At 41.5% G+C, this 24,881-nt stretch overlaps 2 protein-coding genes and 1 non-coding gene across 3 annotated transcripts in view; 2 read left to right on the top strand and 1 right to left on the bottom strand.

The window, feature by feature from the left end:
- Positions 1 to 1,112: 1,112 nt before the first annotated feature.
- ptcd3 (pentatricopeptide repeat domain 3) lies at positions 1,113 to 11,867 on the bottom strand. The gene is made up of 23 exons (XM_020634381.3): positions 11,764 to 11,867; positions 11,274 to 11,326; positions 9,860 to 9,899; positions 9,694 to 9,739; positions 9,531 to 9,599; positions 9,045 to 9,149; positions 8,791 to 8,914; positions 8,587 to 8,690; positions 8,320 to 8,481; positions 8,141 to 8,201; positions 6,970 to 7,052; positions 6,254 to 6,398; positions 6,078 to 6,128; positions 5,888 to 5,974; positions 5,166 to 5,194; positions 4,944 to 5,047; positions 4,664 to 4,742; positions 3,496 to 3,586; positions 3,195 to 3,280; positions 2,922 to 3,067; positions 2,734 to 2,775; positions 2,110 to 2,268; positions 1,113 to 1,267 (listed from the first exon to the last, which is right to left on the bottom strand). The coding sequence occupies exons 1-23, from the start codon at positions 11,850 to 11,852 to the stop codon at positions 1,222 to 1,224; spliced, it is 2,001 nt and encodes a 666-aa protein (XP_020490037.2). The 5' UTR covers positions 11,853 to 11,867; the 3' UTR covers positions 1,113 to 1,221.
- Positions 11,868 to 12,112: 245 nt separating this feature from the next.
- The window catches only part of polr1a (RNA polymerase I subunit A), a 29,052-nt gene continuing 16,283 nt past the window's right edge, over positions 12,113 to 24,881 (top strand). Inside the window, exons 1-19 of the mRNA XM_020634382.3 lie at positions 12,113 to 12,289; positions 15,146 to 15,254; positions 15,406 to 15,501; positions 16,343 to 16,492; positions 17,001 to 17,111; positions 17,573 to 17,658; positions 17,940 to 18,028; positions 18,210 to 18,290; positions 19,329 to 19,446; positions 19,640 to 19,781; positions 19,879 to 20,040; positions 20,146 to 20,268; positions 20,368 to 20,595; positions 20,714 to 20,821; positions 20,943 to 21,089; positions 21,293 to 21,484; positions 21,642 to 21,791; positions 23,982 to 24,165; positions 24,303 to 24,385. Coding sequence (XP_020490038.2) covers positions 12,213 to 12,289; positions 15,146 to 15,254; positions 15,406 to 15,501; positions 16,343 to 16,492; positions 17,001 to 17,111; positions 17,573 to 17,658; positions 17,940 to 18,028; positions 18,210 to 18,290; positions 19,329 to 19,446; positions 19,640 to 19,781; positions 19,879 to 20,040; positions 20,146 to 20,268; positions 20,368 to 20,595; positions 20,714 to 20,821; positions 20,943 to 21,089; positions 21,293 to 21,484; positions 21,642 to 21,791; positions 23,982 to 24,165; positions 24,303 to 24,385 — 2,436 coding nt within the window. The 5' untranslated portion in view covers positions 12,113 to 12,212. The remainder of the gene's footprint in view (positions 12,290 to 15,145; positions 15,255 to 15,405; positions 15,502 to 16,342; positions 16,493 to 17,000; positions 17,112 to 17,572; positions 17,659 to 17,939; positions 18,029 to 18,209; positions 18,291 to 19,328; positions 19,447 to 19,639; positions 19,782 to 19,878; positions 20,041 to 20,145; positions 20,269 to 20,367; positions 20,596 to 20,713; positions 20,822 to 20,942; positions 21,090 to 21,292; positions 21,485 to 21,641; positions 21,792 to 23,981; positions 24,166 to 24,302; positions 24,386 to 24,881) is intronic.
- Positions 22,628 to 22,764, top strand: LOC114920331 (small nucleolar RNA SNORA5). Its single transcript, XR_003808656.2, has one exon. It is a non-coding gene; the product is annotated as a small nucleolar RNA SNORA5 (small nucleolar RNA).

The raw sequence follows: 24,881 nt of genomic DNA, 5'->3' as shown, positions 1-24,881 counted from the left end.
TCCTTCAGAAAACAATGCACTCCCTCTATAGACCACACCCATCTAAAAGCCCCCCCCCCAACCCTGCGCACGTTGGCCCATTTGACCTTATTTGGTCGTGTCTGCAGCTCAGCTGATGATTGGTTGAGGAGCAGAAACATGGTGATGTAGACACTCACCTGTGCAGGTTTGCACCATCTCACAAGGGCGCAGCCGATGAAAACAACAGACAGGAAATAGGAACAAAAAGTTACAACCATAGATGTTGGAGATCAATCATATTTCTACAGATTTAACTGTTTGTTAGAATGATGTTGAAATATAGAGATAGCTTACCACTGTAATATTCATACACTGTGTGTGACAAAATACAAATCAGAAACAATTAGAAGAAAGTGGACCATGGTCATTTGGCTGGACCTTCATAAGAACTCTAATTATAAACACATTTCCTCTTTATGCATTGACCTAAGTGGGACTTTTGTATAAAAATGTCATTAGAATTGATGCAATGCCTCATTATGTATCCTAATGAAACATTTTTCCAGATCTCAGGCACCCAACTTTGACCAGACATGCTGACCATAAAATCCCAGTTCTGCAAAAGCACACATAATATAAGAACAAATAACACCATGTGTGTACCTGTGTTTCTTCTGTAGCTAGGTCTGTAAACAATACAAAACTAATGACTCAAGACAATTTAAAAGGGAAATACATGCAGGAAGTAGCTTATCAGTCATTTGAGGAAGTCAGACCGTATCACCTAGAAAAACATGTATTTGCGTCTTCTCCGCCTAAGCCACAAGCTTTATGGTCATGCAGACAATACTTCATGACCATAAACACCTCAGTGGTTATAATGGTACATTTCATTCATGCAGCAATTATCACATTTTTTTATGGGTTTTATGATGCACTTCTCTTTTTCGTGTGGTTTTGGGCTTCATTGTGGTTATGAACAGCTTGGTTTCCACAAAAGGAGATCTGACATAATCATGTGGTGTATAAATAGAAGAAAGCAAACATTAACTTTTGACATATCGTAGTATAATTAGTGCTCAATTGAACTATTCCAACAACACAGAGAAAGAGCACCCTCTGGCTTACACACAACACAAAGCATGAGAAGGTGAGGTTAAGATTTTATTTATGTGACAAATATGTTTATTACACAGACACAGTACACTTTCTACTCATGCATCATGGATTGGTATCACAGCGGTTTAACTATCTCCTCCTTCACTCTAAGGACTCTCCTGCTGACTCCAGGTCCAAAAGTATGGCTCTACAAGGAACAGAAAAACAAGAGTAAGAGGTTAATATACCTGACACATTGCCTTAAACAAACGTCACACTTGAACCTTTCCTCAGATCTCAGCAGGGTAAATTGACTAAAAACTAAACATCCTAATCACTTGAGTCTTTTCTCTGTGTTTAAAAAGGACAGGACACTACAAGGAGCTGTAATAAAACTTGTTTTCAAGCTCCAAATAAAACGGCTCACTTTCATTTTCTTTTCTCCTTTGGTAAACTGTTAATCTGTTATCTCCAAAAATGGGATTCTGGTGAGTCCTGAGGAGTGCCTCAGAGCTTTTTGCAGTGTGCTTACACTGCACCAAGGCTTAAGGGTCAGTTCTTTTGTTTGTCCTTTTCATGCCCAGAATAAAAGTTTTTTTTACTGAATGCCGGTCAATCCCTCCCATTTTCACTACCATCAATTTTCACGTGCCACACCAAACAGTAAGTTGCAAACAACATGTTGCTTTGTCTTTCTGAGGATGATTTGTTGTTCATTTGGTGCATAAAGGGATGGAAAGTACGATCGTGAGTCTGTGTACTGTGTTTTATTTTGAAATTGACAGGACGCTCTGTGCGTTTCCTTGTCTGACTTCTTGTCCAGTTTGTTCTTTTCTGTCCAGCTTGACGCATGCTGGCACTGATGGAGTATGTGGAAATTGGGGGTATAGTTTATATGTTTCCTGTCTTTTCTTAATGATGATGTTCTATCAATGTTCTAGTCCATTGGGTCTGGGTCGGAGGTTTTTCTCCAAGACGACATGATGGTAAATGATTGTCCCACCTCAAAACATGTCCCATGCTCTCCTTAGATCATTCTCAGCTGCTCACCTTTGTTCCTCCGTCAGATCAAACTCAGACAGTGTTCGCTTTGCGAGTGTGGGTGTTGCAGACAGACAGAAGGCTGCAGACAGCTGAACCAGCGCCACGGCCCTATTCGTGGAGCCCTCACTGTGACACGCTGACAGGAATTCCTCCAACAGGCCCGTTCTGAAGAATCAAACATCAGGAAACACACAGTTACAGGCAGCTTGATTAAAATGAGCATTCATGCTGAATTTAAGATTCATTCTGCTGCAACTATAGCATCAAGAGGCACCGTCCCATTTGTGAAAATGTGACCGAATGTGCTTTTATTTTCTAGCACCAGGGACATGATAACTGTTAAGTTTTGAAGACTCTTGTCAGGACAGGTTGGAGTAGCTGGAGCCAAAAAAAACATCAACAATTTAACTTTTACTACTTGTAATAACCAGTTAGAGAATCTAGGTCATGGGATATTCCTCCAGATGGTGTCCACTTTAAGTGATATTTGGATTCCTTTGTGTGTTAAATTGTTAACATGTCAAAAAGCAGAGCTCCTTAGTCACTTTAAGTCCTATAATGTGATAAATGTTAAATATTTAATCCAGGAAACTGATCAATTTCTTTTGTTTGTAGGTTGGGCAGACTTACGCTGGAACTCTGTTCTTGGATTTGAAGAGCTGCAGCATCTCCCTGCAGAACAAAACAGAGAGGAGGAGAATTCAGATGCATTACATTTAAACGTCATTTGGCAGTGAGCACTCGTGGAGTCGGACTGCAGTAAAAGCTCTCCTGTTAATGGACTGGCAGACACACAGATGTAGGACTGTCTCTCGTACCAGGCCTGTTGGGTCTTGTTGGCTCGCAGCAGCAGGGAGGTGATGTTTGAGAGAGAGGAGGGGCTCCACTCCAGGCTTTTGTTTCCTCTATCTCCAGCAAACACACTTTTTACATCCAGAGCACACGCTGCATAAGACTCCTGAACCTGCAGACGCACACAAACGCACACATACTGTAAACTCCATCTATGCTTTACCATCTCCAAATGGCAGTGAGCTGATTAAATTCCCTGAGGATTGTGATAGCAAGCATCATGCACAGTCTTTACTGACCTCAGGACTGTGTGTGTCTCTGGCCATCAGGTTGAGCAGCTCCTCCACAAGATCAGATTTATTATCATGACCCAGAGAGCGGATATCTGCAAAAACAGAGGGGGGGGGAGTACAACACTCTTCAGTGTCTGTGTTTGAGGAAAAAGCTCTGACATTTTCCCAGTGTGATCATTATGAGATATACTGTAGCTTATGTTGCATTTGTTTTCAGAGTTGATCTACATTTTGTATTGATTGTGATTCACCACACAGGACATGTACTGCTGTCATTAGATTCTTATCACACTATCTATAAACTCACCTTTCCATATAACAGGCAGCAAGTCCAGACGGCTGTCAGTGTCCAGAGCCTGCATCAAGTCCCTAAATCCCTGAGTGTTCGGGTAATACACCTACAAACACAGGACGTAAAAGGAAAGTGAATTTTTTTTTTTTCAGAAATTTAAAGTTCACCATCATTTGGGGAGAATTATTGACTGAAAAATCTAAAATGTTAGAGCAAGATTGTGCAATCTATTGCAAGGGAACTAAGAGAATCATTGTGAAAAATCATTACAGTCCAAGAGATAACTTATATATATATATATATATATATATATATATTTTTTTTTTTTTTTTAAAGAGCTAAATGAAAGGAGCAATATGTAACTCTGACACCTAGTGTTTAAAATGGGTACTGCAGTCCAAGTTCACTGCAACACCTGTTGGCTTGCCCTGATAACTGGTCTTGTATCTGGAAAACCGAGGGGTGTCCAAAACGGCCATGTGGGGTTGCCTCAAAACTCTTACTTCTCCCATTGGCTCGAGGTGAATTCTCTGGATAATATCCTGCTGAGTTCTCACATCAGCTCACTCAGACTTGCTGCGTAAAAAATACTAGGGGGCTGACAGGAGAAACTCCGGGTGACGTCCAGGTGAAAGATTTGGCTGTTTGCGTTCACACATACTGCTCCAATCAGGACTTTTTCAGGAGTTTTCTGCAAGTGTGAAAGCCCTTTAAGGGAATATCTGTCTACCAGAAAATGACCCTCGATGAAGTGTTCTTTATTACAGCATGATGTTACTGAGAGTAAAGCAAAGGTATGCTTGAGGGCGTAACTTCCGTGTGATGGAAAGGTCTCCACCATGGTGACCTGAAAAATACCTTGTTTAGTGTTGAGAGCTGTACGGAAAGACACTTTTTGATGATGACTCTTTTAGGTATGCACTTTGCTGATCAAGCTAGCCCTCACTCCCCTCCATCTCTATCACATGCTTGTTTAAAAGATTTGTTGCTCCATAGAGAAAAAACAAAACAAGAAGTCGATGGCCATTAAGCCAAACTTTAACAGTAAGAGGTTGCTATGTTCACTTCTTATATGCAGTCGATGAATAGACGCTCCACTTTTCTACAATGTCTGTTATTGCTTCATTATTAGAAGATGTCTCAGTACTAGCTTTATTGATTTATGATATCAGACAGCACTGACCGAGGGAACGAGCTGTCTGTACCACTTCATCACCACGTCGACGTGCTCCATCATACACAGCAGACTGAAGAAGCTACCACTGTGGAGGAGAGCAAATAACTCCAGTTAAAAAGAGCAAAACATGTTGTATTTCATCCACATAATCAAATCAAAGCACCAGATTTCAGAAGTCAGTTCAAGTTGAGGCTCATCAACAAAACGCTCAACATTCCCCCATGATTTCAGAATTGTTTTCAGCCACCTCGCATGTGTTTTTAGCTTGCGTTATGTCTGTACTTACTAGAAATAACTTCTGTAGGGATCTCGCAAGAGCCTCCAGTTATCACCCACTTCCAGCAGACTCTGGACCTTATAAGCCAGCTCCAGATCTTTGATTTCCACACACTGTAACAGGAAGAGAGAAAAACACATGTAAACCTGCTCCAAATTCACTATGAAACATTCTAAATACAATTATCCTGTGATAAATATTTATAGCAAACAAGTCTCTTAAAACACTTACTATTCTCATTGCATTTGAGAAGAAATGAGCTAGAAGGGGAAAAAAAAGACGAAGTCAGTGTTAAAAGCCAAATCTCATTGGATCACTTTGTTATTCTGAAAATAATAATACTGATTTAGTGAAAAGTGTCTTTTTATTGATTGGCAGGTTATACAATGAATTAAAAAAGACCCTTTTAAAAAGACTAATGTGGATGGTACCCTGCTCAAGCACGTTAGCGCCCCAAAGTCCAGCTTGTATGACTATGTGAGTGTTTCCTTGGCCATTGCCATTTGGAAGAGGTTTGCTTCGGCACGATACAGTTGCTCATTCACGAGCACAAGCAGGGGAATGCAACCAGGACATTACGTATAATCGATCCCTGTTTTGCATAGTCAAGAAATCCATATTTTCAAAAAAATAAGAGGGTCGTCTCTGACAAAATGACTAAAAATAAGCCACGAAGTTAATAAAGTTGCAGTCATGTTCTCTGCGTTGTTTGTACGTGGTTAGAGAAAACAATCAGGGGCACATTGTGCTGCAGCAATTTACAGGATAACTGGACCTAGTGTGAAAGCGCCCTAAGAGCTTTCTAAAAGTTTTCTAAAAGTTGTAGTGGGAGCCAAACAATGAGATAACAGCATTGCTACATCACACCACGCACTGTTTTCTGCTTGACTTGTTCAGTTTTCATATCAGCAAACATATTCGTGGCACCGTAAAACACATAAAGCACAACATACTGTCATCAGGGTCCCGGCAGGTGAAGCTGGTCCCTGCCAGCTCTGACATCACTTCCTGGAAAATGTCACTGTTGGCCGGGCGAGAGGCTAGAGCGAAAAGAAAACCACTTAACACAGCTCCGAATACAAACAGCAGCAAACACCACACCTGTACTGATCTAATGTGATATGACACTAAAAGGCTGTGTACCTCCTTTGAAAAAGACTGCAAGGATGTGGTCAAAGGAGGCCAGGCTGGGGGCTGAAGACACAAAAACACACCCAGGGGTTTTAAACAGAACAATATCATCATCCACAAACTTGACAGTCGTGTCAGTCAATGTCAACAGTCATGTGCGTGTGAAGATGTGTGTGTGTGTGTTTCACCTATGCCCAAAGCTTTCATCTCATTTAGAGTGTGTATTGATTGTGTTTTGGCCAAAAAGCCACATCGTCTCAGAGCTTTGAGAACACTGTTGAAGGTCAGCAGGTTGGGCTGAACTTTCTGTTGACTCATCTGGTTCAAGAGCTCCTGCAGAAGAAGAAAGAACCACAGTCAACCAACCAACATTTATGAAAAACTATTTTCCTCTGTCGCCCCCCAGCGGTGGAAGGAACTATCAAACTCTGTTCGAGTCCCTTTGCGCCTTTAAGAAAAAGCTAAAGACGCAGCTGTGACCTTCATGATATTAAGGTTTTATTAAATCAATTATTTTGATTTATATATTCAAGCAAATAAAAAAGTAACGATCATTCATAATGCTGTCCTCATGGCTTATCAGCCATCTTTTTCACATTTGTTACCAATGTAGATAAAACCCCAAAGTGTTCTACAATAATCAAATCATTTCTTTAACAGTCTGTTCAGTTCTCTATTCATTGTGTGATTAAATCTTCTATTTTATTTTGTGCATATTGGGGCCCATAAACATGAAAAGAAGGATACTGAAGTTAAAATATGACATTTTAAAATCAAACATTGTACAGCATCGATAACTCATTCCTGAAAACATGAAAAGGTTTCTTTTTATGATTAAATGAATCACTACGTTCTTCAGAACTGATCTAAAGTACAATGAGCGAAACATTGAAAGCGGGCTTACAATGATGACATCCCATCTCTCGTTGTATTTATCTCGGACCTCTGGAGCTGCTGAGATCAGGGCGTTGAAGATGTGGACGTCGGCTGCAGAGAGAAAGAGGGCTGATAAGTCATTGGCTCCCACTACACTCACACACATATCAACAAGAATGCTTAAAGAGCCAGTTGTATAAAGATGGGTTGTTACACTCTGGCAACCTCTTGTGATAATATAAAGTTAACAATGAGTTTGAGAGCAACATAAAAGTTAAATCACAAAAGGCACAATGTTAATAAAATGTAAAATACAATGATTTACTGCTCTGCTTTGTCACAGCATCAGTCTCTCTGTCTTTTGATTCTGTACCGCACAATCTTTGTGACTTAAAATTAATTTTGAATCCTGATCAAATGAAGCTCATGATGATTACTAAATCAAAGGAAAAGCCACTAATCCTGCCTTCTAGTATCCCGTCTCAGGTTGATGTGATTGAGTTTCATATTCAGCAACTTGTACAGAAGTTAAAGCTGCAGTTGGGTGCTTATTTTAAAAATAAGTCTTGTATGTGCATAATAATCTTCTTAATGCCTTAAAGGTCACATATTATGCAAAATGCACTTTACCAATGGTTTTTTAACACTAATGTGTCCCTAGTCTGTCTACAAACCCCCCAATTATGAGAAAAGTCCATCCTCGCCGTCTTTAGCCTGCTCCACTTTTCAGAAAATGTGTGCTCAAACAGGCCGTTTGGAGATTTTCCTTTCATGACATCACAAAGGGGCAGTGACCCCTCCCCCAGGTGGGTGACACTCCCACAGCTAGGTGTTTGTTCTGCCCTCTGAGTCTGCCTTTCCAACATAAACAATTGAGCATGGAGCAAGAAAGCCCAAGTCGCATACTTTTTCAGAGAGGGGGCGTGGTCAGACACAGCTCATTTACATTTAAAGGTACAGACACAGAAACAGCCTGAAATAGAGGGGTGTATAGGATTGATCAAATACGGGATCAGAGTAGATTTATAAGAAGAAACTTCACAGACATGTTTTGGGGAGATCTGAGACTTAGGAGCCAAAGACATTAATAATGATCACATTCATTATTATTCTTTATTATTACTATAACTTGTGAAATAGGGTCTGCATCCTATAACTAATGAGCTATTTATTTTTCCCAGTTGTGTGTTTGACCTCACCTGTGAGTCTGTTGTTCAGCATGTCTGTGTATGCACTGAAGGCCTTTGTGTAGGCTCCATGCTGAGGAGAGACAAACAAAGGTGTGAATAAATGGTCAAACGAAGGACACGTCTTTTTTTTAACTGCAATTCATAAACAATGCAAGAAGCATCCAGCTGTTGTGCTGCGTCATTCGTACCTTCACCATGCCTCTGATCAGAGCAGAGTAACACTGTGTGTCTCTCTCTGGCAGAAGGTTAAAGAGTCTCTCTGCATTGTTGTTTTCTCTCCAGATTGACTTCAGGATGTTTGACGCTCGACGGGCCCCGGCTTTATTTCTCTTAGCGTCCTCTGCCCCCTCCTAAAAAAAACACACAAAGACATAAAAAGTTAAAAAAACACACGGCATATGTTAAAGCTGATAGATGATGAAGGTCTACCTGCGGCCCTCTTTTGTGTGACTCACCACGTCCTCCGTCTCTGGTCCTTCGTCCTCGACAGGATCTTTGTCACAGTAAAGACAGATCAGGTCTAACAGGTCATGGGTCGTTTCCATGGACACCGACACGCCTGAATAAAATTTAACAAAAAAGAGACTCGACTGATGAAGCAGGATCAGAGAAAAGTCCTGAACTACGATCCTTGTGCTTGTTTGTGAGTGAGCTCTCACCAGCTTGCAGGATTTGATCGTACATGTCCACAGCAGCCTTAACTTTCCTCAGGTTGATTCGTTCCTTTAGAGCTTCCTCACTCACTTCCTCCAGACGCAGTGACACAGTCTCTGGCATCAGACACTACAATCACGTGCAATGAAAAGTTTGGTTTGCAAGAAGAGTAAAGCTGCAATTGATTTCAACGTGACTGTATATTCTCCAGATTCCTGTACAGCCTTGCTCAGTATATTTTGTGTGTGGGTTTTCTTACTGGTATGTGTGGTTCTGCAAAGTCTTTGGTGAAGAACTTGGGATTACTGTTGACAAAGTATTTGGCTGCAGATCTGCCGGACTCCTGAGCGAGAGTGTACAGCCTCTGAAATATGGGAGAAACAATAATGTGTCAGTTATGAGTTATCCCACAGAGAAGCAAACACTAACATAACTATAAATTAACACTGTTTTGAACAATACAAAACAAAGGGCCACACAAAGCACACAACTCTTTGCCATCAGCAAACAGAGTGAGCATAAATTAAAACATCTTCAAATCAGCGGTGTCATGTTGGCAGAAATATTCCTTGGAACAACTGAATTTGAGCCTTTTATTGGCTGATACTGACTACATGCACACATGACATGTGCATCCTTTGACATGCTGAATAACAGGCATGTTTAGTTTCAGGGTAGAAATAGTGAACAGAATGAATGAATAGATAAGCAGCTAAGGGTTATGTTTTAATTGTTGTCTTCTTACAAGCTCTGGGGCGGTCCTGGGAGTGAGGTAAGGATCATCCTGGAACTGATAGGAGTAGGCTGTTGGATCCTGGAATGAGAAAAGAAAAGATGGAGGCACATCCGCATCGACAAATCCAAATGTAAACTGATGATGAGATGAAAAGATGTGAAGAAGCTCTCACCCTGCTGACAGTTGCAGCCAGAGCCTCCAGAACTGCCTCCTTGCTCCTGTTCAATAGGAAATCATTTTACTGTCTCTTTTATGCAAACTTCATCAACTTAATCAAAGTTTTACATGCACTGCATGCAACTTCAGGACTCATTGTTACAGTGCTAATGTACACCTACCATGTTTTCTTCCTGGGGATGACAATAGTGTCTGTGGATTCTATAAAATTTAGAGAAAGAAAGTGTGAATATAAGATTAAAGGTAACATATTATGCAAAATACACTTTACCATGTGTTTCTAACATTAATATGTGTCCCTAATCCGCCTACAAACCCCCCAATTATGAGAAAAGTCCATCCTCTCCGTCTTTTGCCTGCTCCACTTTTCAGAAAATGTGTGCTCAAACAGGCCGTTTGGAGATTTTCCCTTCATGACATCACAAAGGGCAGTAACTCCTCCCCCAGGTGGGTGACACCCCCACAGCAAGGTGTTTCTTCTACCCTCTGAGTCTGCCTTCTCACCATAAACAATAGGACATGGAGCGAGAAAGACCAAGTACACCCGAGTCCTTCCAGAGAGGGGGCGTGGTCAGACACAGCTCATTTACATTTAAAGCTACAGAAACAGCCTGTTCTGAGCAGGGCTGAGATAGAGGGGTTTATAGACATGATCAAATACAGAATCAGAGTGGGTTTATAACAAGAGACCAAACAGACATGTTTTGGGGAGCAGAATATTTGACCTTTAACACTCACATACTGTACATTTGAGATGACATGTTGCATCTGATGTCAAACACATCTGCAGCTTTAAGTATCTAACAGCAGGGGTATAGTTTTCCCCAAAAAGTAATCAGATTTCCAAAGACGCCAAAATAAATCAAATCATCTGAAGCAGTGGTTCTCAAGTGGTGGGTCGGGACCCAAAAGTGTGCCGTGGACTGGTATTAGTAGGTTGTTAATGTGTGCCTTGAAGAAAATGGTGACAAGAAGTTAATAAGGGGCTTATAAAACTGTTTCTTTGTTGTGTCACATGTTTTGTAATGTCTGAGGTCCAAACTGCACAATTTCTAATTAAATTACTCTGATTTGTTGAAAATGATCAGAAATGGTAATTGGACTTGAGTTTATATAGCACTTTGCGAGTCTTCTGACTACTCAAAGCGCTTTTACACCACATGTCACACCTACATGTTCACACACTGATGGTGGTGAGCGTTATGTAGTATCATTCATCAGAAGTAACTAATCCATTCATACACTGCCACTGAAGCAGCGGGAGCAGTGCAGGGTTAAGTGTCTTGCCCAAGGACACATCGGACATGTTGCCCAGCTGGGGATTGAACCCTTGACCTTCCGGTTGAGAGGCGACAACTCTACCAACTGAGCCACAGCCGCCCGAAATGTGGGTTTCAGTTATTGATAAAGGATCTAGTTATTTATGCTAAGAAATACAACTTTAAATCTGCTTGTCAATCTTTCATTTTTGTCAAACACTTTTATTTTAAAGGCGAAGAAGGTTCAAATTTCTTCTTTGAACATCTGGATACTGTTAGGCTTCCCTCCTACTTAAAGTGTCTACTCCATAATTACCTGTAATAGTTTCTGCAGCGTGTTGTCGCAGAGCTGAAGTCCAACCAAAAGTCCTGGAAATAAAGATGTTATGTGATTAGCACAGCTCAATTTAACCCAACAGAATAGCTTTACTGTCTGCAACTTACTGCTGCCAATTTTCGTTTAGTATCTTTTAGCCTCAAGTGTGCGATTTCCTCTTTTTTGTCCTAGAAATGTAATTTGATTTCTAGTTATTGCTGCAGCTTCAACAACACATGGTGGTATTCTGCTGTGTTATTCTGTGTCTATACAGGCATATTTATGAGTTCAGATGTTTTTAGTCTGTCTCAGTATCACACATTGTATCACATTACAGCCTAACATTGTGTGGATAACTTTGGGTTTACATGACCTCCTGTCAAATGATGCTCCCTGCAGCTCTGAGACTCATGCCTGTATAAAAACAACATAAAAGCGAACATAATAACACGCAGGTGTAAAAAACACACGTGTCTTAAACATGTCTTACCTGTTAACCCACAGCTGGTCCAGGTTATTGAGCAAAAATCGGCTGTTTCTTTGGATATAATGCCCTACATGCCTACCGGGGGTCGCCATGTTGTTGAACACTGAGGCTCATGGGAGGGAGAAACCATTAGCGCACAGAAAACAGGGGGAGAATATAATTCTTTCTTTTGCTTTTTTAAGAAATACAACACTTTAATCACACTTTGCAGCATAAACATCTCACATTCAAAAACATTTATTTTAAATATATGACATTCATGTAGATTTTGTTTTTAAAATATCTACCCATCGTTATTTCGCCCCCCCCCCCCCACTTCCCCTGTAATCCTGAACATGATTTGATGGTCCCACGTGTGACACAGGAGCAACTTCGGTGTGCATGTGGTTCAACTTTAACGCCATGAATTTATTAAGATAAACATCGTAAACAAGCCTTCGTAATCCTCCAACATGTTGTTTGGAAAAGATGTGCCATGGCGGCATTTGGAGGGCATGTCGTTTGGCATGTACTCTGCCGAGGAGATAAGGTGAGAGAGAAATGTCTCGTTAGCTTTCGCCTCAAATGCTAAGCACGAGTTATAAACAAGCTGCCTACCACTGCTGTTTACTGTAACTAACTCCTTATAGTTTTACTCAGAGTGTCTGTACATAATAATATCTCTTATGTGTTGCTGAACCGTGATTGACTTGTAGCAGCAGTCTGTTTATTCTAGTCAAGCTTTACAATCCAAAGAGGTAACTTGGCAAAACAAAGAGACATATCCTGAGATATAATCAAAAGTATTTCACTCAGGATCTAGGATGCTCACTTGTCTGACACCAGAGACATAAAGATAACATTTGCATAATTTAAAATACTGTACAAAATACTGTACAAAATACTGTACTCTCATGATGTAAATCTACGAGCAATTCGCTTCACTTGATATATGTAAAAATTACTACTTAAATATTGACTAGTCTGTATTGACTAGTCTGCAATGACTAGCCTGTATTGACTAGTCTGTATTGACTAGTCTGTATTGACTAGTCTGCAATGACTAGCCTGTATTGACTAGCCTGTATTGACTAGTCTGTATTGACTAGTCTGCAATGACTAGCCTGTATTGACTAGTCTGTATTGACTAGTCTGTATTGACTAGTCTGTATTGACTAGTCTGCAATGACTAGCCTGTATTGACTAGCCTGTATTGACTAGTCTGTATTGACTAGTCTGTATTGACTAGTCTGCAATGACTAGCCTGTATTGACTAGTCTGTATTGACTAGTCTGTATTGACTAGTCTGTATTGACTAGTCTGCAATGACTAGCCTGTATTGACTAGTCTGCAATGACTAGCCTGTATTGACTAGTCTGTATTGACTAGTCTGTATTGACTAGTCTGTATTGACTAGTCTGCAATGACTAGCCTGTATTGACTAGCCTGTATTGACTAGTCTGTATTGACTAGTCTGCAATGACTAGTCTGTATTGACTAGTTTGTATTGACTAGTATGTATTGACTAGTCTGTATTGACTAGTTTGTATTGACTAGTCTGCAATGACTAGTCTGTATTGACTAGTTTGTATTGACTAGTCTGCAATGACTAGTTTGTATTGACTAGCCTGTATTGACTAGTCTGTATTGACTAGTCTGCAATGACTAGCCTGTATTGACTAGTCTGTATTGACTAGTCTGTATTGACTAGTCTGCAATGACTAGCCTGTATTGACTAGTTTGTATTGACTAGTCTGTATTGACTAGTCTGCAATGACTAGTCTGTATTGACTAGTTTGTATTGACTAGTCTGCAATGACTAGTCTGTATTGACTAGTCTGTATTGACTAGTCTGCAATGACTAGTCTGTATTGACTAGTTTGTATTGACTAGTCTGCAATGACTAGTCTGTATTGACTAGTCTGTATTGACTAGTCTGTATTGACTAGTCTGCAATGACTAGCCTGTATTGACTAGTCTGTATTGACTAGTCTGTATTGACTAGTCTGCAGTGACTAGTCTGTATTGACTAGTTTGTATTGACTAGTCTGCAATGACTAGTATGTATTGACTAGTCTGTATTGACTAGTCTGTATTGACTAGTCTGCAATGACTAGTATGTATTGACTAGTCTGTATTGACTAGTCTGTATTGACTAGTTTGTATTGACTAGTCTGCAATGACTAGTATGTATTGACTAGTCTGTATTGACTAGTCTGCAATGACTAGCCTGTATTGACTAGCCTGTATTGACTAGTCTGTATTGACTAGTTTGTATTGACTAGTCTGCAATGACTAGTCTGTATTGACTAGTTTGTATTGACTAGTCTGTATTGACTAGTCTGTATTGACTAGTTTGTATTGACTAGTCTGCAATGACTAGTCTGTATTGACTAGTCTGTATTGACTAGTTTGTATTGACTAGTCTGTATTGACTAGTTTGTATTGACTAGTCTGCAATGACTAGTATGTATTGACTAGTCTGCAATGACTAGTCTGTATTGACTAGTCTGTATTGACTAGTTTGTATTGACTAGTCTGTATTGACTAGTTTGTATTGACTAGTCTGCAATGACTAGTATGTATTGACTAGTCTGCAATGACTAGTTTGTATTGACTAGTTTGTATTGACTAGTCTGCAATGACTAGTATGTATTGACTAGTCTGCAATGACTAGTCTGTATTGACTAGTTTGTATTGACTAGTCTGCAATGACTAGTATGTATTGACTAGCCTGCATTGACTAGTCACATTTTAGAAGCAGTTAAATCCTAATCACAATTATTTTTGAATGATACTGAAAACATCAATCATGATTACTCATTGATTTTAAACCACCTGCACCAAATGCATTCATCAAACTTACACATGCTGAACACTGAATAATGAAAATGATATACAACAACAAACACTTTGAACCAATTACCTCAAACGATAAAAACCTACGGACAGAACGAGTGCAACATTGCAGCACAATAGTCGTTTATTCTCTATAAAATAACTTTTTAAGATAATTGTTTTTGTTGTGTCACATGTTTTGTACCGTCTGCACAGTTTTTCATTGTTTTTAAAATGAAGAGGTTGATGGTGGGTTTTGAGAATCACTGTCGATGCTGCTCGTCGATCTTTCAAAACTTTCAACTGGGTCAAATACTTTTATTTTAAAGGCGAATAACGTACAAATTTCTTCATCGAATAACTGCATACTGATCATTTAATCTCTGCTCTCGAGCTCAACCGTTAAGATTTCCTCCTACTTAAAGTGTATACTACATAATTACCTGACATTTACAACAATTATAATTACCTCTTGGAAACCAAAATACGTAATTGGAATTGAAACTTAATTAATAGCCCGTCCCTAGTTAGTATGCTAATCCTTTTTTCCTCCTCATCTCTTGTCCAGGAAGTTGAGCGTGAAGACGATCACTAGTTCCAGGTTCCTGGATGCTGTGGGGAACGTGGCCCCTAACAGCCTGTACGATCTGGCCCTCGGCCCAGTAGACAGCAAAGAGGTACATCTGAGATAACATTACATATAATCTTTGTGATCTAAAGTAGAGTAAGGATACATCTAAAATGATTCTGTTCTCGACTTGTAACTGTACATTTTACTCAGTATTTGCTGAGTTGTACTTATTTCCTTTTTGTGATTGTATTCATCAGGTGTGTTCAACATGCTGCCAGGACTTCAACAACTGTCCAGGACACTTCGGACATGTCGAGCTACCTCTTCCTGTGTACAACCCGCTGTTGTTTGATGTAAGCATGGCCACAAATACACCACATTATGTCAGTTTATTTTAGGGCTGGGAGGGTTGAAGGGGGAGGGGCTAGCCAGTTAGGGCACGATCACACTAGCGAAGTTTTCCCGTACAGTGCTTCAGCACGATTGTCCCCCCTCCCCATTCCCCCGCTGGCCTGCTCCCACACTGCTCCAGGACTAACCGGGCCTGAGGACGGCTACCTCTTGTACATAACATCATAATACAAAACATGCATGGCTTTACAGAATTATGAAGCATGCTCAGTTAACAGGATGGGTGGACTGGAAAATAAAAAAGATGTGCGGTCGAGTCCGCGTCCTCACATCGGAGAACAACACAGAGAACATGACAGCTATTTTATTGACTTTATGGCTTTTTTTGAGTCATTTTAGTCAGATATACAGCCATAAAACTCCAAGTTTTCTGGATAATGAAGGCTGTCAACAATGTGTACCTGTGATTGTGCTCATGCATGAGCTGTACCATGTTGAAGCACACTTCTTCCAAGCATGCCAGGGCCAAAGAAGTGTACCGATCAGAGCACTCACACTAGTCAAACAAACTGGACTTTAGGGGTGAAGCGTGCTTGGGCATGGTACGGATTGCCTCGTGTGAGTGCTCCCTTAGTGGCTAAGTTGAACACATACATTTTGCCCATTATCACAGTTTTTTTTTGTTGTTGCTATAATTATTATAAGTGATAATTACCTATGTGACGTGGATTTGAGGGGTTGTCACGGATACGACAAAGTCTTGCAAATCGTCACTGACTGAATCTTTCTGCTTGAATCCATTTTGATGTGTATTTATCAGTTTCCCTTCATCTCCTTCACTAGAAACTCTACCTGTTGATTCGTGGTTCCTGTCTCTCGTGTCACATGTTGACCTGCACCCGAGCTGCCATCCACCTGCTGCTGCAGCAGCTCAAGTTGTTGGACCATGGAGCCATGCAGGAGGTCTACCGAATAGAACAAGTTCTCAACCAGGTGGGTTCACACTCTCTGTGGTAACAAGAGTAAGATAGAGCATGTGTTTTTACAAAGTGAACTACTACACCTGCTCCATCTGAAAAGGGTCATTGCATAAAAAAAAATTGGGGGGGGGGGCGGGGTTGTGAATTTGGTTGATAGATTTATATTTAGTGTGACTATATTATTGAGTCTGACCCATTTGTAGTTTACTCTTCTCAATATGTCAGCTCCATGGTGGGTTTGTAACAACTTTAGATGTTTAATGTAGACAGTTTAATGTTTAATCATGTTTATTTACGTGTGTGTGTGTGTGTGTGTGTGTGTGTGTGTGTGTGTGTGTGTGTGTGTGTGTGTGTGTGTGTGTGTGTGTGTGTGTGTGTGTGTGTGTGTGTGTGTGTGTGTGTGTGTGTGTGTGTGTGTGTGTGTGTGTGTGTGTGTGTGTGTGTGTGTGTGTGTGTGTGTGTGTGTGTGTGTGTGTGTGTGTGTGTGTGTGTGTGTGTGTGTGTGTGTGTGTGTGTGTTAGCATCTGGAGGAGAATCCGAAGGCAACTGGAGACGAGATTGAGCAGGTACTCAGAGATTTTACGGACAAGATCGTTGGAGGCTCTGCTGGAGGCTCCAATAACTTAAAACCGGTGAGTACAAAGAGATGGAAGTCAACTATGAACATGAACACACACACACACACAAAATTCACTCCAACGTCTCATGCAATATTTTCACATCACAAGATTTTCCATAAACTACGACCTCATGACCTGATACTATGTGTAATAATATATGGAACCTAATTTGTGAAATATTATGTTCTACTGTATGTTCACTGTGTGTGCATGATTTTTTTGAATGTTCAGACTACATTTGTAACAACTGCAGCTCTGTTTTTGGCTACTCGTCTATTTTGATTGATATTGATTTATTTATTGTCCACTGTGTGCTCTTTGCTGCTGTAAAAACGTACATTTCTCCATTGTGGGATGATTAGAGGTTTCATCTCATCTTGAAATATAGAAACCATGTCGTGATGCATGCTATTTTCATCTGGACCTTGTTTTAGGCAAACTAACCTGATTTTGTGTTTGTGTGTTTTTTTCAGATTAAACATCTTGTTGAAAAGAAGAGCAGTCTGATAAATGACTTCTGGAGGGTCCATATGAAAACCAGGAAGTGCCCTTACTGCAGGTAACAGGATACAAATGATATTGCAGTGTATATTTATAGTATGGGGTTTTAAAGCAGGCACACAGGAGAACATGTGCAATTTTCCACTCCATTCATGTCATAATATACTGAAAAAGAAATTAACCCTACTGATGCAAACCGTTATGAACCAATAAAAATCAGAGCAGGAGGTAAACTAGTGATGAAATGTAGGAGGTATAAATATTTAGTTCTTGATTGCTCAGTGGGTGATTTAAAAAGCCTCTTTAAATGCCTTGATGATGTTCCCCATGTGTGTGTAGGACTGGAAAGTTTACCTTGCGGCGGGAACACAACAGTAAGCTGATTGTTACAATGCCATCAGGACCAAAGACCGCTGGCAAAACTGACGGTAAGTGTTATTTATATTTCAAAATCAGCATTCTGTTGACCTCTAAATGACGTGTGTATTAATGTAGGTGGAAGTGGTGAGAATCCCCTAACCCTGTATTTACATGATTCCTGGTTGTGCATTCTGCTTGTCATACACAGCAAACAGGTGATACCTGCTCTTTCTCTTTGTCTCTGTGCAGAGGATCTAATGGCTGGGAAGAGAGTCTACCTGACGGCTAGTACTGCGAGAGAACACACCAACAAACTGTGGGAGAAAGAAGGTAGGGACATTAAAAACAACCTCCCGCTACCATGTGCCTCCGGGCCATCCATCCCTCGCTCACGGCTCAAGCTCAAAGGTGAGCGTGCCTTTGCAGTCAAAGCGCCTACACTGTGGGAAAGTTGAAAATGGCGCTGGCGTTGTCAGCCCTTGGTCTTTTAGTGGAAAAAGAAAAGAAGAGGCGACAAATAAGGAGAAACCACACTAATGGGTAAAAGCATGGATACTACAGCGGCATGCTCAAGGGGCTTTCCTGAACCTGTGTCGAGAGCTGGAGATAAATCAAGCCTCTGAACAGCCAATCAGAGAGCGTCCTCTCACCGACCGCCAGTTCAACATGCTGAATCAGCCGAAAAAAGGCAGACAGGTAGTGACGGAGCCGGACACACCGCAAAAACTAGGTAGATGACCGCTCACAGACGATCCAACTAGGGCCGACGTCCGGGGATCTCCTTGGTGTGTCAGGGACTTAAGTTAGCGTTTGAGTCCTCTGGTCTTGAATAGACCGTTTTTGTCAGGTTTCCTTGATCGCAGGACCCAAAGTTTCTCCTGCCAGACCCCTAGTATTTTTTATCCACAGCAGCAGATTATTATCCACATCAGTCACCTCGGAGAGCCAGTAGGAGAGGGTGGTGACATTTATATACTGTGACTGCTGCACGGTGCATAGAGTGTATACACGCAACCACTACGATCTCCTTGCACGTAATTAAACGGCTGCTGATATATTGTGTCAATATCAAAAGTGCCAATTTCAAGAGACATTGAGATTTTTATGTCGTGGTGAAAGGCCTTGTGTTTTCATGTAGTCCCTCCCTCTTTCCTATGAAGATGACTTCACAGGGACAAGCTTGGAGGAACGCTTGGAGGGAATTCCTCCACAATTTGTTTCAATTATCCAATCAAGCTCAAAGATGGAACGGAAAAGTTGTTGATGTTCAAAGGTCAAAGTTTTTGTAAAAATCACCTCCCGCCCACTCTTTAAACATGTAAATGTAATCTAAAAGTCCTTCTTCACCATCTCTCCTCTGCCTTACAGGTTACTTCTTGAAGTGTCTCTTCTCTGGGCTGGAGGAGGGGATGGTATCTCAGGAGGGGGGGCAAACTTCCTATACAGACCTCTTCTTTCTCGAGCTACTGGTAGTCCCACCAGCCAGGTAACGCGTGAACAAACACTCTTACATAGAACACCTGTGTGCAACTCACAGAGTGCCCCGCAGCAGCATAAAGCCTGCAAATATACAAAGTTTATATTGCAGCCATTGTTTTGTATGATGATGACGCCTCATAGCAGACGTACTGATGTCAGCAGAAGTTTTTAGACCGTAACGCTCCTCCTCTCTCTCTCAGGTACCGTCCCATCAATCGGCTGGGCGACCAGATGTTTACAAACGGTCAGACGGTCAACATGCAGGCCACCATGAAGGACTGCGAGATCATAAGGAAACTTCTGGCTCTCATAGCACAGGAGACAACTACTCAGGAGGAAGAGGTACGAAGCAGAGCACTCCAAAGGTTTATATTTCTGTGCTGCACTCAGCCATGTGGTGATTGTGACCGAGCGTGCACACTTTTCGTTTTTTTTAAAGGCTCCAGAACAAACAGACCAGACGTTTCTGACTGGTATTCCCGGAGTGACGTTAACAGATAAACTCTACAACATCTGGATCCGCCTACAGACCCACGTCAACATCGTGTTCGACAGCGACATGGACAAAATGATAACAGAGAAATACCCCGGAATCAGACAGGTATCCTGTACACACATGATCAGGAAACGTAATAAGAATGTATTTCTTTTGGTTCACTTGTGAAGACATAAGTGCTGATTTATTGACCCTTCCTCTTCCTGCCAGATCTTGGAAAAGAAGGATGGGTTGTTCCGGAAACACATGATGGGAAAACGAGTGGACTTCGCTGCTCGTTCGGTCATCTGTCCAGACATGTACATAGGGACGAATGAAATCGGAATACCGATGGTACATCTGACTGGTTGTTGTTGAACAATCTTTATTAAACTTACACCTGATGTTTAAGTTTGGTCTCAAAGGACTCCTCTTCTCCTGATGTTTGTCCAGGTGTTTGCCACCAAGCTGACCTACCCTCAGCCTGTCACCCCATGGAACGTGAAGGAGCTCCGTCAGGCCATTATCAACGGGCCTAACGTCCACCCCGGTGCTTGCATGGTGATAAATGAGGATGGCAGAAGAACAATCCTATCAGCCAGCAGTCTTGCACAGAGGGAGGCTGTTGCTAAGCAACTGCTGACACCCTGCCCTGGTCCCCAAAAGATGCCCATGAAGATTGTAAGTCAGATTTTGATGTTGTTATTGTATTAATTTAAAGACTTGGACGTTTGTACACTGTGCAGTATGGATGCACACGTCACTGCCACACAACTTTTCTTGTCCTTACTTTGTCCAGGTGAATCGTCACATAAAGAACGGAGATGTTCTTTTGTTAAACAGACAACCGACTCTGCACAGACCCTCCATTCAAGCCCACTGTGCACGCATCTTACCGGGAGAAAAGGTCAGATCTTATTGGTCCAGGCTATACTGATCAATTACAGAAGCAAGTTTTAAAAAAAACGTGCAACAAAAATGAATCCCATATAACACAAACTGTTCGTGATATGAATCTGATGTTACAGGTACTACGGCTCCACTATGCCAACTGTAAGGCGTACAACGCTGACTTTGATGGAGATGAAATGAACGCACACTTCCCTCAGAGCGAGCTGGGCCGAGCCGAGGCCTACACCTTAGTCAGCACTGACCAGCAGTACCTCGTCCCCAAGGTGAGCACTCGCATGCCGCTTATACTCAGAAGAATATACATCAGTCCTGAACTATAAGTCCGTTATAAAGCTACAAAACCCTGTTTGCGTGTTGTTGTTTTGAATTAATGGAAACAGTAAGGGGGGAGCGGGGGGAGGATCACATGTACTCATTCTTATAAACACACCCAGAGCAGCACTAAAGTTTATTTTTCTGTCATAAGGATGGAAAACCTTTAGCGGGGCTGATCCAGGACCACATGGTATCAGGTACAAGGATGACAATCCGAGGCTGCTTCTTCACCAGAGTCCAGTACACTGAGCTGGTGTACAGAGGACTGACTGACAAACCAGGCAGAGTCAAACTGCTGCCTCCGGCCATCCTCAAACCACAGCCGCTGTGGACGGGGAAGCAGGTAATTGACTATGTGACCTCCATTCCCGCTTTGCACTTTTACATATTTAAAGCTGATATAAACATCAAAAGCAATGATGAGTCATGTTTAGTAATTCGTTTGAGTGACTCTGCAACCTCAGTTGAGTCATTTTGTGCACATTTTGTGTTTCTTGCAGGTTGTGTCTACGCTGCTGTTGAACGTCATCCCACAGAATGCCGTGCCTCTCAATCTGGTCGGCAAATCCAAAATCCCCAGCAAAGCCTGGATTCAAGTCCCACCCCGAGCCGCCCCAGGATACAAACCTGACAGCATGTGTGACTCACAGGTACACACACACACACACACACACACACACACACACACACACACACACACACACACACACACACACACACACACACACACACACACACACACACACACACACACGCAGGGGAAATCTTGTTAATGCAAATCAAATAATTTTACTTTGTCAAACTGGAACATGTCTATGGATCAGCAGGGGTGTGATGCTTTCTGATTCATTCTGAATTCTGGATTTTCAGACATGAAGGTCAATCTCAGATCTGTAAAGACACATATTAAAACATATAATATGAAACATAATATGTTGTCCAATGCCATTCACATCGCTGGCACAGGGTTTAAAGGTCACATATTCAGCAAAATACACTTTACCCTGTGTTTCTAACACTCATGTGTCCCTAGTCTGTCTACAAACCCCCCAATTCTGATGAAAGTCCATCCTCTCCGCCTTTTGCCTGCTCCACTTTTCAGAAAATGTGTGCTCAAACAGGCTGTTTAAAAATGTTCCATTCATGATATCACAAAGGGCAGTAACCCCTCCCCCAGGTGGGTGACACTCCCACAGCTAGGTGTTTGTTCTGCCCTCTGAGTCTGTCTTTTTAGTGTTAACAAAAGAGCGTAGTGCAAGAATACCCAAACCACCCAAGCCCTTCCAGAGAGGGGGCGTGGTCAGACACAGCTCATTTACATTTAAAGCTACAGACACAGAAACAGCCTGTTCTGAGCAGGGCTGAAATAGAGGGGTTTATAGACATGATCAAATACAACTTTAAACAGCGGTTAAGATCGTGACAGAGCCTCAGCTACATGACGACTAGTTCACAGTCTACAGTAGATTAGTGTTTAGAAACAAACTGCAGCCTTGTCAAATTCAGTGCTTCCTCTTCAGTGGATGCCACTGGCCAAAACGGCTGCCACAGTGAAGGTGTAGTTCATGGGCCCCGTGGTGCTCTAACATCGCCACAGGGGATAAAAATGTACTACACACAAGCATTAGCAGGAGAGCTGAACTAGTGAACAGAAGTGATATCCTGCAGCTGCTGAGACTTGAACACAAATGTTTCAGCAGCGGTTGTTTGAGTTACAGCTCGCCCCGTTGTTTATTTGAATGTGTCAGTAATAAATCTAATAAATAACACTTTCATATGATCCCACTTTGGCAGATGAAGATATTGATAACATTTCTACAGCATGTGTTAGTGACATACACATAGTACTGAATCTCTGAGCCTATCATTTGAACCATGCAGTAGCCTACATTTCCTCTCAACAGTAACCACCGTGGTGTTTTCATGAAGCACGTATACCACGTACACGAGATCAAACCGTGACTCTGGGTTTCCGTGTTTTGTTAACACTAAAATTTAAATAAAAATAAAATAAAAATGTTTTTAAAGATTTATTTATGGGAGTTTTGTGCCTTTAATGGAGAGATAGGACAGTGGATAGAGTTAGAAATCAAGGAGAGAGAGTGGGGAATGACATGCGGGAAAGGAGCCACAGGCCGGACTCGAACCCGGGCCGCCCGCACAGAAGACCACATCCCGAGGAGCAGAGTGGATTTTTAACAACAAACTTCAAAGACATGTTTTGGGGAGCTCTGAGACTTATTTAAAGAGCCCATATTTTGCCCTTTTTCCGGTTCATATATTTAATCTATGTACCTACTTTTGTACGTTCACAATAGCTAAAGTTTGAAAACAGTGTCTGTTTTCATGTGCTGCTCCTCCTTGCTCCCTCTACGCTCTGAGTCCGTCAGCTGCACTCTGTTGAGCCCACACTGTTAGACCCCACGTGGGCCAAGTCTGCTCTGATTGGTCTGCCGATCCGCTCTGTCGTTATTGGTCAGTTGCTCAGCACGCGTCTCTGAAATTTCAACATGAGCTGCAGGGCTTGCCACAGCGAGCCAATGTGCTTAGATCAGTGATCTCACACTGACAAGACGTCACACTGACAATTTTTTATCGAGGGGGGCTAGAACCGAGCATTTCATGCAGCTAATGCTACAGCTAACAGGAGGACGTAGGAGAAGCCGCGTTTCCGCAGACTTTGAATTTCTGCACATAGATGTGCCTAAACATGCACAGGACACTTGGAAAACACACCAGAAAAAAACAGAAAAAGCATAATATGGGACCTTTAAATTCGCCTTTATAACAGAGACCAATTTTTCGATTTTATTAAACTTGACTTTGTCTTTGTTTTCCAGGTGGTGATCCGTCACGGGGAGCTGCTGGTGGGGGTCCTGGACAAAGCTCACTACGGCTCCTCAGCCTACGGCCTGGTGCACTGCTGTTACGAGCTGTACGGAGGACAGACCAGCGGCAAACTGCTCAGCTGCCTGGCTCGACTCTTCACCGCCTACCTGCAGCTTTACAGAGGCTTCACTCTGGGTAAGAACATCACGTACAGTAGAGAAAACGCAAAGACTTTTATTTTGACATCTGACAAACAGACATTAGTTTATATTGTTTTGGGGGGTTTTTTGTGAGTGGGATGTCTCAAACCTTGTTTTGATGTTTGTGTGAAGGTGTTGAAGACATTTTAGTGAAGCCAGGTGCCAACAAGAAGAGGACGAAAATCATCCAAGAATCGCTGAAGATCGGCACCAAAGTAAGTAACCTGTCCGATCATGTTTTTATCATTGATGTGGTCTGTTTAATAAATCAAATAGTTAATATATTTATCAAGTGTAATCTATGAGGAGAAGGTTGCTCTAACCATTGATTGCTATGTGCCACAGTGTTTTTATTGAAACTGCCACTGGGGGGCGCCAGAGGCTGACCTATTTTTGGATAGCACCGAAAACTGATCATAACTGATATTTTTGCCACATGGGGAGAACTAGAAACAATTCTAGGAAACATCATGGAAAAATTATCAACTGACCATTTGAAGTCACAAACAGAATCTTATTTTCACATCAAGTCATAACAAAGACACAATAATAATAATAATAATAATGATAATAATAATGATAATAATGATAATAATGATAATAATAATAATAATAATGATAATAATAATAATATGGTTCATCATCCAAAACGCTCAAGAAACTGCAAGATATCCAGAGTTCTGCTGCTCGTCTTCTCACACACTCCCTCAT

Source organism: Labrus bergylta, chromosome 9 (genome assembly GCF_963930695.1).
Source record: "Labrus bergylta chromosome 9, fLabBer1.1, whole genome shotgun sequence".
NCBI lineage: Eukaryota > Metazoa > Chordata > Actinopteri > Labriformes > Labridae > Labrus > Labrus bergylta.
Note: the sequence above shows the minus strand (reverse complement) of the source record. Positions and strands in the feature narration are given on the sequence as shown.